This window comes from Nelusetta ayraudi, unplaced genomic scaffold (assembly GCF_046127955.1).
Source record: "Nelusetta ayraudi isolate G7.1 ecotype Tasmania unplaced genomic scaffold, CSIRO-AGI_Nayr_v1 ptg000031l, whole genome shotgun sequence".
Classification (NCBI taxonomy): Eukaryota; Metazoa; Chordata; class Actinopteri; order Tetraodontiformes; family Monacanthidae; genus Nelusetta; species Nelusetta ayraudi.
Window position 1 is genome coordinate 1,368,757 of NW_027466081.1, and position 14,897 is coordinate 1,383,653.

The 14,897-nt window shown below is 39.3% G+C and overlaps 1 protein-coding gene across 7 annotated transcripts in view; it reads right to left on the reverse strand.

The window, feature by feature from the left end:
• Window positions 1-1,351: 1,351 nt before the first annotated feature.
• The window catches only part of lrch1 (leucine-rich repeats and calponin homology (CH) domain containing 1), a 58,197-nt gene continuing 44,651 nt past the window's right edge, over window positions 1,352-14,897 (reverse strand). For 4 of the 7 annotated variants that reach the window (XM_076030780.1, XM_076030781.1, XM_076030782.1 and 1 more), the window contains 4 exons: window positions 14,249-14,358; window positions 13,814-13,951; window positions 13,258-13,335; window positions 3,485-8,598 (listed from right to left, as the gene is read on the reverse strand). In XM_076030780.1, coding sequence (XP_075886895.1) covers window positions 8,305-8,598; window positions 13,258-13,335; window positions 13,814-13,951; window positions 14,249-14,358 — 620 coding nt within the window. In that variant the 3' untranslated portion in view covers window positions 3,485-8,304. Of the gene's footprint in view, window positions 3,300-3,484; window positions 8,599-13,257; window positions 13,336-13,813; window positions 13,952-14,248; window positions 14,359-14,897 lie in introns of those variants that run through there. The other 3 variants (XM_076030783.1, XM_076030784.1, XM_076030785.1) reach the window with 1 other exon arrangement.

A 14,897-nucleotide genomic window follows, 5' to 3' on the forward strand; every position in this document is an offset into this window, starting at 1 on the left:
TATGTTTGTTTTTTTTAGAGATTAAGATAACCTGATAAACACCCTGTACTTGTTCTTTCTTCAGCAGACAGTGAGGAGAGCTGAGGCCTGAGGGTTGCAGTGAGCACACAAGAGAATAAGGTGTAAAAAAAACCATACAATACTTTGGTTTTGGAAGGCTGGCAGTGATCTGCTGTGACTGGGATGTAGGTTAACTCCAAAAATGTAACACTTCTAAAGTGTGCATCAACGTAGGGTGAAACAATTTTACACTGAGTTCTGGCCAAGCAGCTTGTTTGGGCGCAAAGCCTCCAATTGGTTAAACTTAGTTAAACTCAAGTTAGTTAAACTCAGTGTGTTGCTCTGCATCACAAATGTCGTCGATCTTCCTTTACTTAGATGGACTGCAGGTTGCTGTCGTAACTGGATTGTTGGGATTAAATCTCATTGCAAACAAATCTGGAAGATTTGTTACTGATTTTGGATGTGTTACAATTAAAAAAAAAAGAAAGAAAAAGAAACCTGGTCTTGCAAAAAAAAATTAAAAATAAACACCTGATGTTTCCTTGCTATAGAGTAGCACGAGGTGGAATCAATAAAGAAAAGAAGAAAAAAAAAAAATCTCGTCTAAACCGATCCTGAGTCACAGAGCGTCACACAGCACCAGGTCCATTGTGAGCCATCAACTCGCCTGCTGCGATTGTGGTGCAGGAGTGTATGTACACTATATAAATGAGAGAAGCATTTGTGACTTCCGGCGAGTGGCCTGCTTATTAACTAGTCTTTGGTGATGGCTAGGAAAAACAGAACACCACGATGGTTTTGGTAAAAATGCAGTACACGAAAACTGAAATATACACACGCTGGAACGAGTATCCCAAAGAGCACGGAGAAGTTTTTGTGTTGTTTTTTTTTTTTAAAGAATTTGACAAAAGGCCCCCCAAAAAAAAACAATTGAGAAACTGAGACTTTAAGACGCACGGAATTGAATTCTTACAGACTGACCCCCACTTTATCCCAATCCTGAAGCAAAAATAACAATAATAATTATAATTATAGTAATCTGTTGCCTGTCGATAGGTTATTATTTACAGGAACAAGGAACAGACTCCGCCTCTGCTGCGTTTACGCGGAAGCGTTGGGGTGAAAAGGATTTCGTCAGTTGTCAGTGACAGCGCGTGGAGTGTTACAGTCGTTCACTTTGTGTTTTTCTGCCACAGACGTGAGAAGCACCGGGAAGGAAAGGCTCCCAAACACGAGTGTACAGACAGAAAGTTCCTCCCCAAGGAGCGCGTTATTGCAAAGAGCGCCGCTGAACGTCACCAGCAAAACCTTTAGAAAACGTACAAATTATACCGAAAATATATTAGAGAAAATATTTTTTTTTTTTGAGATATTTCCATCGAATGTACACAACATCTCATCTTAACTTTTCTTGATATTATAGCTATTTTTTTTTATACTCAAATACAAATTGTGGTTAAAAGTTGTTCTCCCTTTACGACAAGAATAGAAAAAAAAAAAAAAAAACGAAAGCAAAGTTCATACAGTCGCACCACCCGAATCTTAGTATGAAAACAACCTTCCGATGAATGGCATGATTTCAGCAGGTGTCGTTAAAGACCTGAGGGAAGTCCAGACTGAGCTCATTTCAGCAACTCCAAATCCGACTTCAAATAATAATAATATGCACGATCGTTTTTGTTTCCCTCTCTTTTTCCAGTGTTCGGGTCACTAATAAAGAAAAAAGACTCTCTGTTTTGTAAGGTCAAAGTTTTCACAACAAAAACTATACTGTACATTGTACATGTAGAAATAATACAAAACAAAATAACTTTAGTTCAAGGGGAAAAAACAACTTTTTGTAAGTCAACTTACAATAACCTCATTAAAAATGGGTTGTTATCATAAAAAGAAGTGAATTTTGGCAACTTTATTATAATGTTAAAAAAAAAAATCATTATCTCACAGTGCTTCAGTTTAAGTAAGTCTTGACCATTGACATAAATAAAGATGGATTTAGTGCTGGGGGGAAAACGCCACGCGTGGCATGTTTGTTCTTTTGTGCAAAAAGCTGAGCAACTGCTCTTCCAACTGACGCCATTCAGCTACAATTCCAAAGAATCTTCCCTTTTACGAGACCACCAATCAGCAGCAGCAGCACTGGTCAGCTCTGCTTGGCTGAATGGCAAACATATAATTTTTCAATCATTATCATTATCATTGATTAGCAGGTCTCTTGTTTTAAAGTGATCCACAGTGTCCTAACACCTGTGTCATGACGTTGGCGGGGTTTTGTGTAAAGCTGAATTTCCTGCTGGATGAATAAAACCCTGTGCATAGTTTAAATAGTCACGCCCACACAGATTTGGAAATAGAAGAACGAATCAAACTGATCACATTCTGATATTAAAACAGGCCATTTTCGGGCTTGCAAAACAACAGGAAAATAAATATTAAAATTTGAATTTAAACTTTTTTTAAAACTTTTTTTAATACTCTTTGTGATCCTCTCTGTTGCTACATGATTGTGACTCCACAGTTTCACATCATTTGACCCAGCATTTGATCTCCGCACCTCTGCTAGTAACAATTTCAGAGGTCAGCCGTCACTTTTACAAGTGCGCCCTACATTTCATTGCATTCAAATCAGTTTGAAAGACCATAAAAAAACAAACAACTAATGTTATCCATCTGTATTTATAGTCAATGGTCTGGAATATCAACAACAAAGCTGCGTTTATGCTTTCACCACTGGAGCTGTTATATTATATCACTTTTATATTATATTATCTATCTTCTGGTCAAAACAGAACAAAACATTCTTGTCATTGTTGCTTTTTTTTTTTTTTTTTTTTAGCTTTTTAAAATCTGCAAAGCCTAAAACGCCTAATACTTGTGGTGAATCTAAAAAATAAAAGAAAAAAACAACATTATAAAAACGAATTGAATCTTCCCTGTCTTTACCAAATTAAAGTGTCCACTGACCCGTTGCCTTGACCCGACCACAACTCGCACGCACGCTGTTCCCGCTCACACCGTCTGCAATCCTTTCAAATGATGATAAAATAAAACAACAACACAAAAACGCTGAGACGTATGAAAAAAGCGGTGTTTGTGCCGTAGTGTGTGTATGTGTGTGTGTGTGTGTGGGGGGGGGGCGTTCAAATCAAGGCGGCGCGTCGGCCCGGCGGGCGGGCGGGCGCTCACGTGAGCGGGGCGATCCTGGACGAGGGCACCTCCACCAGGGCGTGCACGGTGACGCTCACCTTGACGAGGCCCTTCTCCTCCAGGATGTGGTGGGGCAGACACAGTTTGTCCTGGGAGCGGAGAGTCGGGACAGAGTGAGGACGGAGAGGGCGAGAAGGAGGGCGAGAGGTGCAGAGGGAGATTTGACAGAAGAACAACACGAGATTTAGACCCATTTCAATCACTGAGCGTCCGTATTCTTTTGGCCATAAACGCTGGGAAAGCGCTCTGACTCTGTCTGGTGTACACCCACTAGTTTTTCTCTTAATTGGTTTGTGTTTGTTTCGCTCATCTCTCCAGCCAAGCGGCATTACGTTAGCCTAACAGCATAGCTGCCTAAGTCATATTTTGGATGTTTTTTGGAAAACAAGAAAAAAAGTTTTTTTTTTTTTTTTTAGCAAGCACGTTGGTAAAGTTAGGCAGATCTCACAATTTGGCCAAAAAATGACTTAGGCAATTATGCTATCAGGCTAACGACTTGTGTAGCATCATTTCAATTATAAAAGAAAAATGATTTGGATGTAAACGGTCTGACAATAACGACATCAGCTGACAGAGCCGACGTCCACATTGATGGTGTGAACGAAATCTAATATTAGTAAAGTAACGCAGTCATCCATCTGAACTAATTAGTCAGCATTCGGTACACATGGATTTTAGTTGTCCAACTAGCCAACCAGATTAAAGTCCAGTATACTTGAGTAAATACTATACAGTATACTGTATACATAAGGCAGGACCTGTTACATAAGCTAATAGGGGAAAAGGAAAAATCTTAACTAACCAAGCACTGAAAACGATATTACAATTGAATACTTTATGCTATATGATGTGGTGGTACACTTTTATGTTTGTGTTGTTTTTGTCCTTTTGAGTATTTACATTTAGAACTTGATAGTTCTGCTCCACTACATTTCAGGGGGAAATACTGCACTGTCTACTCCACTGCATCTATTTGACAGCTTTAGGCCAGTCGTGCCTTAAGCAGCTGCAACACGACGTTCACACATTATTGACATCTAACACTGACACGCCAAGACACAGCCACACCCCGGCATTCGTCTGTAGTCACACCTGAGACAATAGCATAGTGAAACGCTGAGAGGGAGAAAGTAAAGTGTATCAAACTACCGGTAGTTAGGAAGCTACTTCCATTTAGTTTAGTGTTCTTGTAATTGGACTGACTGTTGATTTCAGGCCCCATTGTCGCTCCACCTCTGCCGGTTTCAGAGTCGGGAGGTGGGGGACAGTGACACCTTTGTGTTGCACTTTCAAAATAAAAGCTTGCGACTTGGACATATCGCAATCAAAGATTTTTCTCCTCTGCGTTAACGGGACAAAATGGTTTCGTAACAAATCCAACATTGAATTTTGGGCCCCCACCCCCCACCTTTCAGACAGACAGACAGACAGACAGATAAATAGACAGCCATTTATATATATATAGATAGATAGATAGATAGATAGGCATATATATATATATAGATAGATAGATAGATAGATAGATAGATAAAAGTACTGTGTTGAAACCACAGCAGCGGAAAATAACAATTTAAGAGATGCAGGTCAAGTTGGTACTTTTTGTTTTAATGGTCACTGTCATTTCACATCATCAATAAAAAGACATGTCTCTTGTCTCTCTGATAGTCAGATACTGGACGAAGTAACACTGTGCTTTTGACTTTATCATGAAATAAATAAAAGGAATTGAATGGAAAATATGCATATATCGAGTCAACAGTACAAACAGGGCAACATTCCGATCTAATCTGCCCTAATTTACACCTCCAGGTACAGAATGACTTCCATTCATGTGGCATCAGTAGCCCTTCAGTGTCTCTCCACATCAGAATTCAGTGATTTCAGTCAATATACTTCAAAACTCTCATATTCAGCTGCTGATACTATAATAACAATATAACATAAAGCTTTGTTCTACCCCCCCCAGCCTCCCACCCCCAACCCCAACCCAAATTTGCATCTGTTAAATAGTAAATGTGGTATATGGCTTCAGTTGGTTGTTTCCCGCCATCAGGGGTACTACTGTGCTCACGCATCGCACACATTCTAGAATATAACGCCTATGAAAATACATTTGCCTCCCCTCTCGGTGCAAAACCACCAGTAAACATATAGCACATGATTGTATCATCTATTTTTCTTCGCCTCTCTGGAAAACAATATGATCGAAGAGAAGATCAAAACCTTAGAAGTCTTCTCAGCAAATAGTGCCAGTTAAACAGCGACCACCAGGTCGTCCACAACTGGAGCGGATGGAAGCTTCAGTGCTGAACTGATTGTTTTCACCCAAAACTTAAAAAAAAACAAACAAAAAAAAACATCCACAATAAAATGTTCTTTGCCGGAATTTCATTCAAAGCTCTGCGTCCCTGCAGCCTGATGTGGCGCCGCTGTCACTCTCTTCAACCGCACACTATAAACCTCAACCTTTCAAATGAATGGAATTAAGAACCAAACGAGACGGAGCTGTGGGTCTCGTGAAAGAAAGTATATACACTGTATATATAAAGGCAAAATATCTGCATGTGCACGACTAAACTTGAAAGCAAGAAATCCCCCGTTGAAGTGAAAAAAAAAAAACGGGATTTATCCGATAAACAACATTACCACGTTAATGTTGTTCAAATGGATATTTCGGGTAGTACAAGCTAAAAACCACTGGCACGCAACAAAATAAAGCAATAGAACTCTATCTACACTCCACCAGTGAACAGGGGTCAGGAAGCGCTGAAGGCCGAGTGGACGTCAGCCACGCGGCGTCACAGACATCAAAGCGTCTAAAGAACTTGTACACTGACTGTGATCAGAGTGAAGATAACTCCACTGTGCCCGGTCCACGTGAACACGCTACACACGTGTTCCTTCGGCGGACACAGCCGCTCAACTGGCGGACTGGGAGATGTGTGAGGGTTTGGGGTCGGAAACATGACAGCTGGAGCTGATGATGATGCTGCGAGGCAAAGAACTCGTTTTTTATCTTCTGCTTCAATAATAATAATAATAATTTGAGTTCTGCTGAACATCCTTTTTTTTTTTTTTTTTTTCTTCAAAAAATGATGTGTCCCACTCTGACTACATGCAAATGCACCACTATAAAGAAGCGTCATCATTATTCATGAATGTGCAACTTAAGTGACATTCAGATAATTACTAAGAAAATAGCAAATTCTGCTATATTCTAATCTTTGTGATTCCGAAACATTCAATCCAACGGTGTTGCAAACCAATGTGACAGCTGGTTGTGTGAACTGAGGATGATGCAGGAACAATGGTTATGTTTATGGAAGAGGATCAGGGCCACCAGAAGAGAAAAAAAAAATTGGGATTTATTTATTTATTTATTTTATTTTTTAAGTTTCCAATTTCAAGACTAAAGTTGAAATTTCAAGAAAAAAGTTGACGTAAAAAAAGGATGAAATTTCGTGAATGATATCGAAATTTTGCAATTAATGTCAATGTGCAGTCAAAATGTCGAGAGAAAAGTTGAAAGGCTCTGCGCACAAGCCTAGTGGAGTACTTCAGAAATTCGCCAGTTTCCTGATTACTGTGGGTGAACCTTGTGGGATACACCCGTTTTTGGCAGTTTACTTTTAACTGTGGGTAACTGGGTTAATCCACCATCCATACAGTCTACTCGCCAATGTCCACTTTATTTGCGTCAACTTTATTCACAAAATTTGGTCTTTTTTTTAATCGTCGATTTTATGCACGAAATTTCGACTTTATTCACGAAATTGTCTTTTTTACGCAGACTTTTTTCACGTAATTTTGACTTTACTCACAAAATTTTCAACTTAAAACTCAAAATGCCTTAAAAATCTCCTTCCTGTTATATATTTTTATCTTCTTGTGGCCCTAATTCTCTTGCGTATATATATTAGACCTGCATTAACTTCAATTGGTTTCCTGTTTTTGTATAAACCAAATTTCAAAATAAATGGCAACAACACATTGTTACAACAACCCACAATAGAAGCAAAAAACTCTTAAGGAAAGTAAAGGTTGAGCTTTTCAAAACCCAAGTGGAACATTTCACAGGTTCACTGGCAACAAGTTTCATGTTATGCGTGTTTACCAAATAGGAATCTGTTGCTCAAGTCCACTATATTGTCAGTCAAAGACGCGATACGATCCATAACTATTAAATACGGGCTCGGGATCGCAGTACAAAACTGACAGCAAATTATGGTGCGTTATTTTGAATTATACATTTGCGAAAATATGTTTTTTGAAATCAGAAGGTTGAGGTGGATCTTTTCTGTTGTCAAACATTAAAATAAAAGCGTTTGACAAATGTTTCTACTTTTGGACTTGTCCTGATGAGGCTGGCCATGAGAGACATGGGAAACCACACACATGATAATGAGTATTTTAATCTTTTTTTTTTTAAGATTAGAATCCAGGATGTGAGATCACACAGTGGTAATGATTATACCACATCTCACAGAGACTTGAGAGATTAGCTCTGTTATCAATAATAATAATAATAATAATAATAATAATAATAATAATAATAATGATAATGATAATAAAATAAAAAAAAACTAACCATAAACGCTGCCAGCTGGCTGTTCTGGCTTGTTTGATATTCAACAATAATGATGGATGGTGGATGGTGGATTCAGAAAACAGATGAAGCTTTGGCTCATAAGATGTTTTCCAACGCTATAGAAGTAGTCAACATCTAGTTTTCTAATGCTTTGTGGTACCTGTTCTCTCATTGGCTATTACAGGCTTCCATTGAAGAAATCTAGGGCTTGGAAATTGTGATAATTCAAAATCAGGGAGACTTTGACTCTTGTCACAGCAATTAAAAAAACAAAGCAACCCTTACTGACATTGCATTTATGAGCAAGTGCAGGACCCAGGGGCAAATTGGGTTAATACTGGGGTTAAGATTGTCTCTGTGTGTTTGTGGCCAGCCTCATGAGTGATTTCTGTGCACTATTTTTCCGATAAATGCCTAAATGCAGCAAAAAAAAAGAAGAAAAAGATTCTAGTCTGAGAGAAAGAGGGCGGGACTAGGAGGTGACAGATGGACAGGCAGTAGTCGTCTTATGTTAGTTCAATCCAGCTATAGGCCACAAAGAGCAGAGTTAGGCAAAGGATGTGAAGCAGACTTGAGCCAATGAGGTCCCAGATTTGCCACGCGGGGGGCGGGGTTTGAGTGGTAACGGACACCAGCGAGCGGCACTTCGAGCCCCTCGAGGAGGCGGCGTTTGAAGTCGAAACTGTCTCTCGCTGCTTCCTGTCCAGAGAGGCTGAATCCAAGGCAACCAGCACCTGAACGGTGGCATAAACTGGCTGTAGGCGGCACTGGATGATGTCATAGGGGGAACAGAGGGAAGACTGGTGTCCCAGGGAGACAAAAAAAACAAAACAAGGGGAGTATAAAAGAAGAGGGAATGTAAGGTGGGATAGAGTCGGATGCAAAGGGGTGAGGTAAGTTATTGAGAGTATTCGAGCAAAGACAGAAGGAAGAGTTTGTACAGAAGCAAAACCAAAGGAGAAAAGACGTGAGATGACGGAGACACATGATGCAGATGAAGAAAATATTAAGAGGGAAACGTGGGATGAGGAGAAGAGGACAGGGAGTTGGAAAAAATGCACAAACCATGTATAAAATGGGCATAAAAATAACAAGATACATAGTTGGAGGATATGTTGCGATCCAGCCGGAAAGTAAAAAAGAGAAGGAAAAGGCAGCAGGTTAACCAATGAACATATAGGTCAAAGGTCATAGGCAGGAGTGTTGGATGGGAACGAGTGGGAGTGACAGTCATGTCAGCGAGGAGGACTGTTTACTGAGAGGGATGAAGAAGAGTTGCGTCTCCTGTCCCAGTAAGCAGACCAGGGTGACTGATGGGAGAGCCATCGCAGTTAGCCAACAGCACAGCAACAGCAAGGCAACACTAGAGGCAGCCGGCAAGGTTCCGGAGCAAGCCATGAGCTCAGCACAGGCGGCTCTATCAGCGGATTAGCTTATGGAAGCATGATCGGTAAAGCGCTGCCGTTTGGACTAGAAATCTAACCACCACACACAGGCTGGGGCAACAACCAGCAAGCGTCAGCATGGATGAGAGTCAAAGTTCAACTCGTCGCTCCAAAAAAAAAAAAGCATCGCAGATTCGGAATAACTTCAACTGAGAGAGATCAAAAACACTCGGATAAGAGGATATGAATGCTCAACTTCTAGACGAGACTAAAAAAAAACAACCTAAAAAGATAGAATACTAATACAAAACAAATAAGGAAAATATTTATACATATATACATACATATACACATATATGTATGTATATACACATATATATACACACACATATATATATATATATATATACAATTACATATATATACATATATATGTATATATATATATATATATATATATATATATATATATATATATACATATACATATACATATATATGTATATGTATATATATATACACACACATGTATATATATATATATATATATATGTACATATATATACATATACACATATATGTACATATATATATGTATATACATATACACATATGTACACATATATATATATATATACATACATATATACAGTATATACATATATATATATATACACATACATACATACAAACATAGTGTGTATATGTTATATATATGTTATTTAGCCAATAACATATCAACAACACATCTCATTTTAGGCCAAAATGAGAGTTCATCAGAAATTAATTATTCTTTTGTGCTTTTCATTATGGTCAAACTGGTTGCTTCTAGATTACACCAAGGTAAGTTCAGCCACTTCCTATGAGCATTTGTCAAGGCCTCCGTTATGGTCGGCATTAAAATATGTCCCATGTGATTGCATTGCAATGCCGTAAATACCCGAGGTGTAATGGTGCACGTATTTGTATTGGACCATCTCAGCACTAACTTATTTAAAAAGACTCCACTTGCAAGGTTGCAGGTTATGGTTGTCCTTAAAAGTTAGTTTTTCAAAATAGGGCCCATTAAGAAATCTGAGCAGACTTGCCCTCTACTTTTGTTAACTTCAACCTTTTTTCATTTTATTTTGTATGAGACAAAAATGTCAATCAAAAAAAAAAAGGTTGTTTACTGAAGTATTTGAAATTTTTTTTGTCCCCTGATATTGTACTGAAACACTGGGGTGTGTATCAGTTGTGCACCATCACACCCCAGGGCCGACTGAAGGTGTCTGTTGGACCTGAAATCCCACAATCACAGAACATGTGACCGCAACCATATGCTGATCTTGACGGTGGAGATGCACATTAGCACTTTAGTTAGCACTCGGAGAAGCTGGAGGTGGTAGAGCGGAACTTTGGCTGCAGCGCTCACAGCAGCTCGACATCCACTGACTGCCCTGATCTCTCTCTCTCTCTCTCTCTCTCTCTCTCTCTCTCTCTCTCTCTCTCTCTCTCTCTCTCTCTCTCTCTCTCTCTCTCTCTCTCTCTCTCTCTCTCTCTCTCTCTCTCTCTCTCTCTCTCTCTCTCTCTCTCTCTCTCTCTCTCTCTCTCTCTCTCTCTCTGCACCACTCTAATTTTACCACACACCTCCCCCTGGTAAAAAAACAAATTCAAATTTGCCTATTGCCATACTGCCTGTAGTCATTGTCATGTAATATATAAAATAAAAAATAAGGACAACGGGAAACGAGTGATTACAGCAATTCTCCCTGAATAGTCCCTAAAATCAGCAAGGGGGGAAAAAAGTGTTTTAATTTGTAGACACCGCCAGTGAGAAAGTGAAATGTTTGTCTATCGGTGTATTCTGTGAGTACACACATTTTGTATACAAACAAAATCATCAAATATTTCTGTCAATCAACATAAAAAAAGTGAAATGCATCTTTTCATTCTTGTGTGTCTTTGTGCCTTTATAGTCTTGTGTGCATTTGCCCTCTACCGGCACATGAGCTGATGAAAAACACAATTTTGGTAACCACACTTGTTTGTATGGCCCTGAACAAATGGCTGCAACAGTCTAATAAAGCTTTTCAATGTGTTCCGCATGTAAGTTTGATTTAAAATAAATAAATAAAAAAGTAAATTGCACCTTCCTCTTCACTTTCCTACTGTGGCTGTTACTAAAAATCAGGCTTTGATAAATTTTCCTTGGAGAAAAAGTCACTTATACAAAAAGAAAAAAAAAAAAGAAGTGCTCACTCACGCACTGACATACACGATGCAAACACAGCACACAGCGAAGCTGTTGTTGGGTTCAGCTGTCGGGAAGGCAGAAGCTGGAAGCTACAAGCAGCAATGACAGCGGCAATGACTCAGAGCCAACAACTGCTTTAAAAGAAGGAGGAGGAACATTAAACCAGTGCTGGGGCAAAAAAGGTCAGAGGTCAAGTAGCATCAAGACCAAAAAAAAGAGAATTGGATTTTTGGTTATTTTATAATGAGCAATGAAAATTAATTTGAAAGTGGAATGTTTTTTAAGAAAATATTTTGAGATCTTGGAATAGTCCGTGTTAATCCCAGATCTGGTTTAGAGTGATCAGTATTCTTCAACAAACCTACATTTCCTTCACGGAAATTGAGGCTTTTTGACGAACACGCGCAGCTCCTTTGAAAAGGTTGAACTGGCAGTCAGCCAAGCTGAAGCCAGAGAGTGTTGCTCAAAATGTGTTTCCGAGAAGTTTCTCTTGTGAACTGGAATTGTTTTCAGGTTCAATCTCGATTTACATATTTACATATTGCCTTGATAGCAGGTTGCCACTGCAGGGTTATTCTAGTTTAATCATGCACTACTAACCACTCCTGACATGACTGGCATTAAAATCAATCAACTCAATGATTAGTATTCAGTATCTGATTAGAAAATAAAAGCATGGTGTTTTTCCACCAAGTCATATGAGGCTTTATGGAAGAGTTTTATGTGTGGGTCCACACTGGAATCAAGTTAGATTCCCAGTCAGACATGAGAAAGAAGAAGAGGCACTGACAATTTCCCTTGTATGTGCAGCAAAAATTATACCACCAATGTGAGGTTTATGCCATAAATTAACTGCACTGGTCATGACCAAAACTATATTTTTATGTTTTTCTTATACATCAATTTGTAGAAGCATTTTAACTGAAATTACACTTTTAAAGCTGAAATATAGTGAACTGGCTATTTTTTTATTTGCCAAATTAATAACAATATTTTTGTTTTAAACAATAAGAAAGATTTCTATTTTTTTTTTGCATTTTCCACCGCTTTTTACCTAAACATGGGTATTTGCAAAGGTTTTCTACTGCAAAAGCCGGGAAATTGCTTTGCGGATCCGTCCAATAGCTTTTTGTTTTTTTTATTTTTATGTAAAAAAGACTGTTGCCTTTTTGACATCATTAAGACTTAAGGATCGGCTTAGGCCATAAATTTGGTCCTTATTGAGCTATGGAGTTCTGTGGAAAGGACAGTGTAATTTTGAACCATCAAGGCTGTATATTAAATTTAAATTTTATTAATTATTTAATTAAATCTTTCACCAGCTGCTTGAAGAGCAAAACACAGCAAGCAGTAATCAGGCTGTTCAGCAGCATTCTTTTTCTGTTGAACTGCAGATTGATAGTTTCTGTGGTTGCTCTTTTAATAGTAGGCCTTTACTGTGAGGTTCCCCATTGGAAACTGAATAGCCTACATCTTGATTTGGCTAAAAAACAACAAAAAAACAACAACAAAAAACATTTAAACTCTGTAAATACCAGGTAAGTTTCAAGCACGATGTTTTTAGAGTTATTTTGCGTTAAGGCTTCTCAATTATGATTTAATTAATTATACATTTAGGGTCAGAATCAATTATTCTAATGACAGTTTTCGCAAACTACGCAAAATGCTTTGCTTTATTTCGTGAGGCAGGCAAGGTTTTGGAAAAGACATGAGCGGAAACTTGAAAACGACCCAGTTCAGAGAGGCAACTATGCTTGTCAGAGCATGATGGACGAGGGGGAGGGGGGACGGGGAGGGGAAGGGGAGAGGGGTTATTAGTGTGAGGCGGCACCTCTTACCTCTGGCACACCGATTTTCCTGCAAGCATCCAGGAAGTTTTCCACATTCCTACGACACTTGGCCATGCTTAGCTTGGGCTGAAACACCAGAGGAACACAAAGAGAGATTTAAATTTTTATGAGTCAAACACTAGTAACATGATCACGTATCTTCACTTTCTTTCAATCGTCTAAGTTCAGAAAAAGTACAGTTAAACAAAAAAAAAAAAAAATGTATAAATGAATAAGACCTCGGATTATTTGTATTCCTTTATCTGGGGGCGACTGTGGCTCAGGAGGTAGAGCAGGTTGTCCAATGACCGAAAGGTTGGCGGTTCAAATCCCGCTCCTTCGGCAAGACACTCAACCCTAAATTGCTCCCAATGGGGCGAGGCAGTGCCTTGCATGGCAGCAGCCACCCATTGGTGTATGAATGTGTGTAAACGCTTTGGGGTACCGTGAAGGTACTGCTATATAAGTGCAGTCCATTTACCATTTATCGAAAGTAGAGTAAGTACAAAAATGATTTGCAGTACTGAGAATCAGGAGTCGTATGACGGAGCGGTCTGAATTATACCACAGCAGGTGAGGGAACATGGATGCTGGCGACGGAGCGCGGGCGAATGTGATTGGCCAGGTGACACAGCACGACGCCGTCCATTAGCGACGACCCAAGGTCCTCAGGAAGCACAACTTTCAACCTGCTCTCAATGCTCTGGGGAAGGAAAAACAAAAACAAACAATACAGCTCTTGAGGTTAATGGAAAAAAAAAAACGACTTTTGAACCACTGTTCAAAACAACCTGTCAACTGAATTTTCCCCAGAACGAAACACGACAGGCCCTGTGATAAACTGGCAACCTGGCCAAAGACTCCCCTGAGTGCAGGACAAGCAGGTATGGAAAAGTAATGAATGAATGAAGAAGCAATGCAGCCACTGCAGCGATGACCGACTCATCCGTATCCTGCACTCATTTGCCCTCCAGAGGAATGCAGGAGTTCACCACTGTACCTCTTTGAGATGCTCCATGAGCTCCAGCTCCTCCCTCAGCTGCTCCATCTTTCTCCTCATCGTGAACTGAGGATCAACAGACTCCAGACTCTTGTGGCTCCTCAGGAACACTGCAAGGAATACGACAGGGAGACGGGCACAATGTTCAAATGGGCTCTAACACGGGCGATAATAATAATAATAATAATAATAGTAGCTTGTGGCTCGTTTTTGCACGCGCACACAAAATTACAGTTGCCGTCGAAGGGCCAGCTGTGACTGGGGATGAATGCAATCACACCTTAAACGGTAAAATTGCAACGCACCAGTCTCTGTATGTGATTATTATTTACTGAAGTTGCCAATATTGCAAATTAATTTGCATGGATAGAACATATATGTAACCACACAGTTGTCTTGTTATGATCGAAATCATTTCTAGTTTAGCAGGTTAGAAAACGTTGCACATTGCTCCAATAATAAAAGGTCAGATTTTTCAAGAATTCTTGCACTGCCTTCCCTCTGCATCAACGATTCTCATCTTTGACATTTTATTAATTATTGGATAGTTATGGGTGTGTCTCAACTCCAGTTTTTGGTGGTCGAGATGCTTATGTAGAAACAACAGAATCTAGTGGTCAAAAAAAATCAACATACATTGTAGTACATG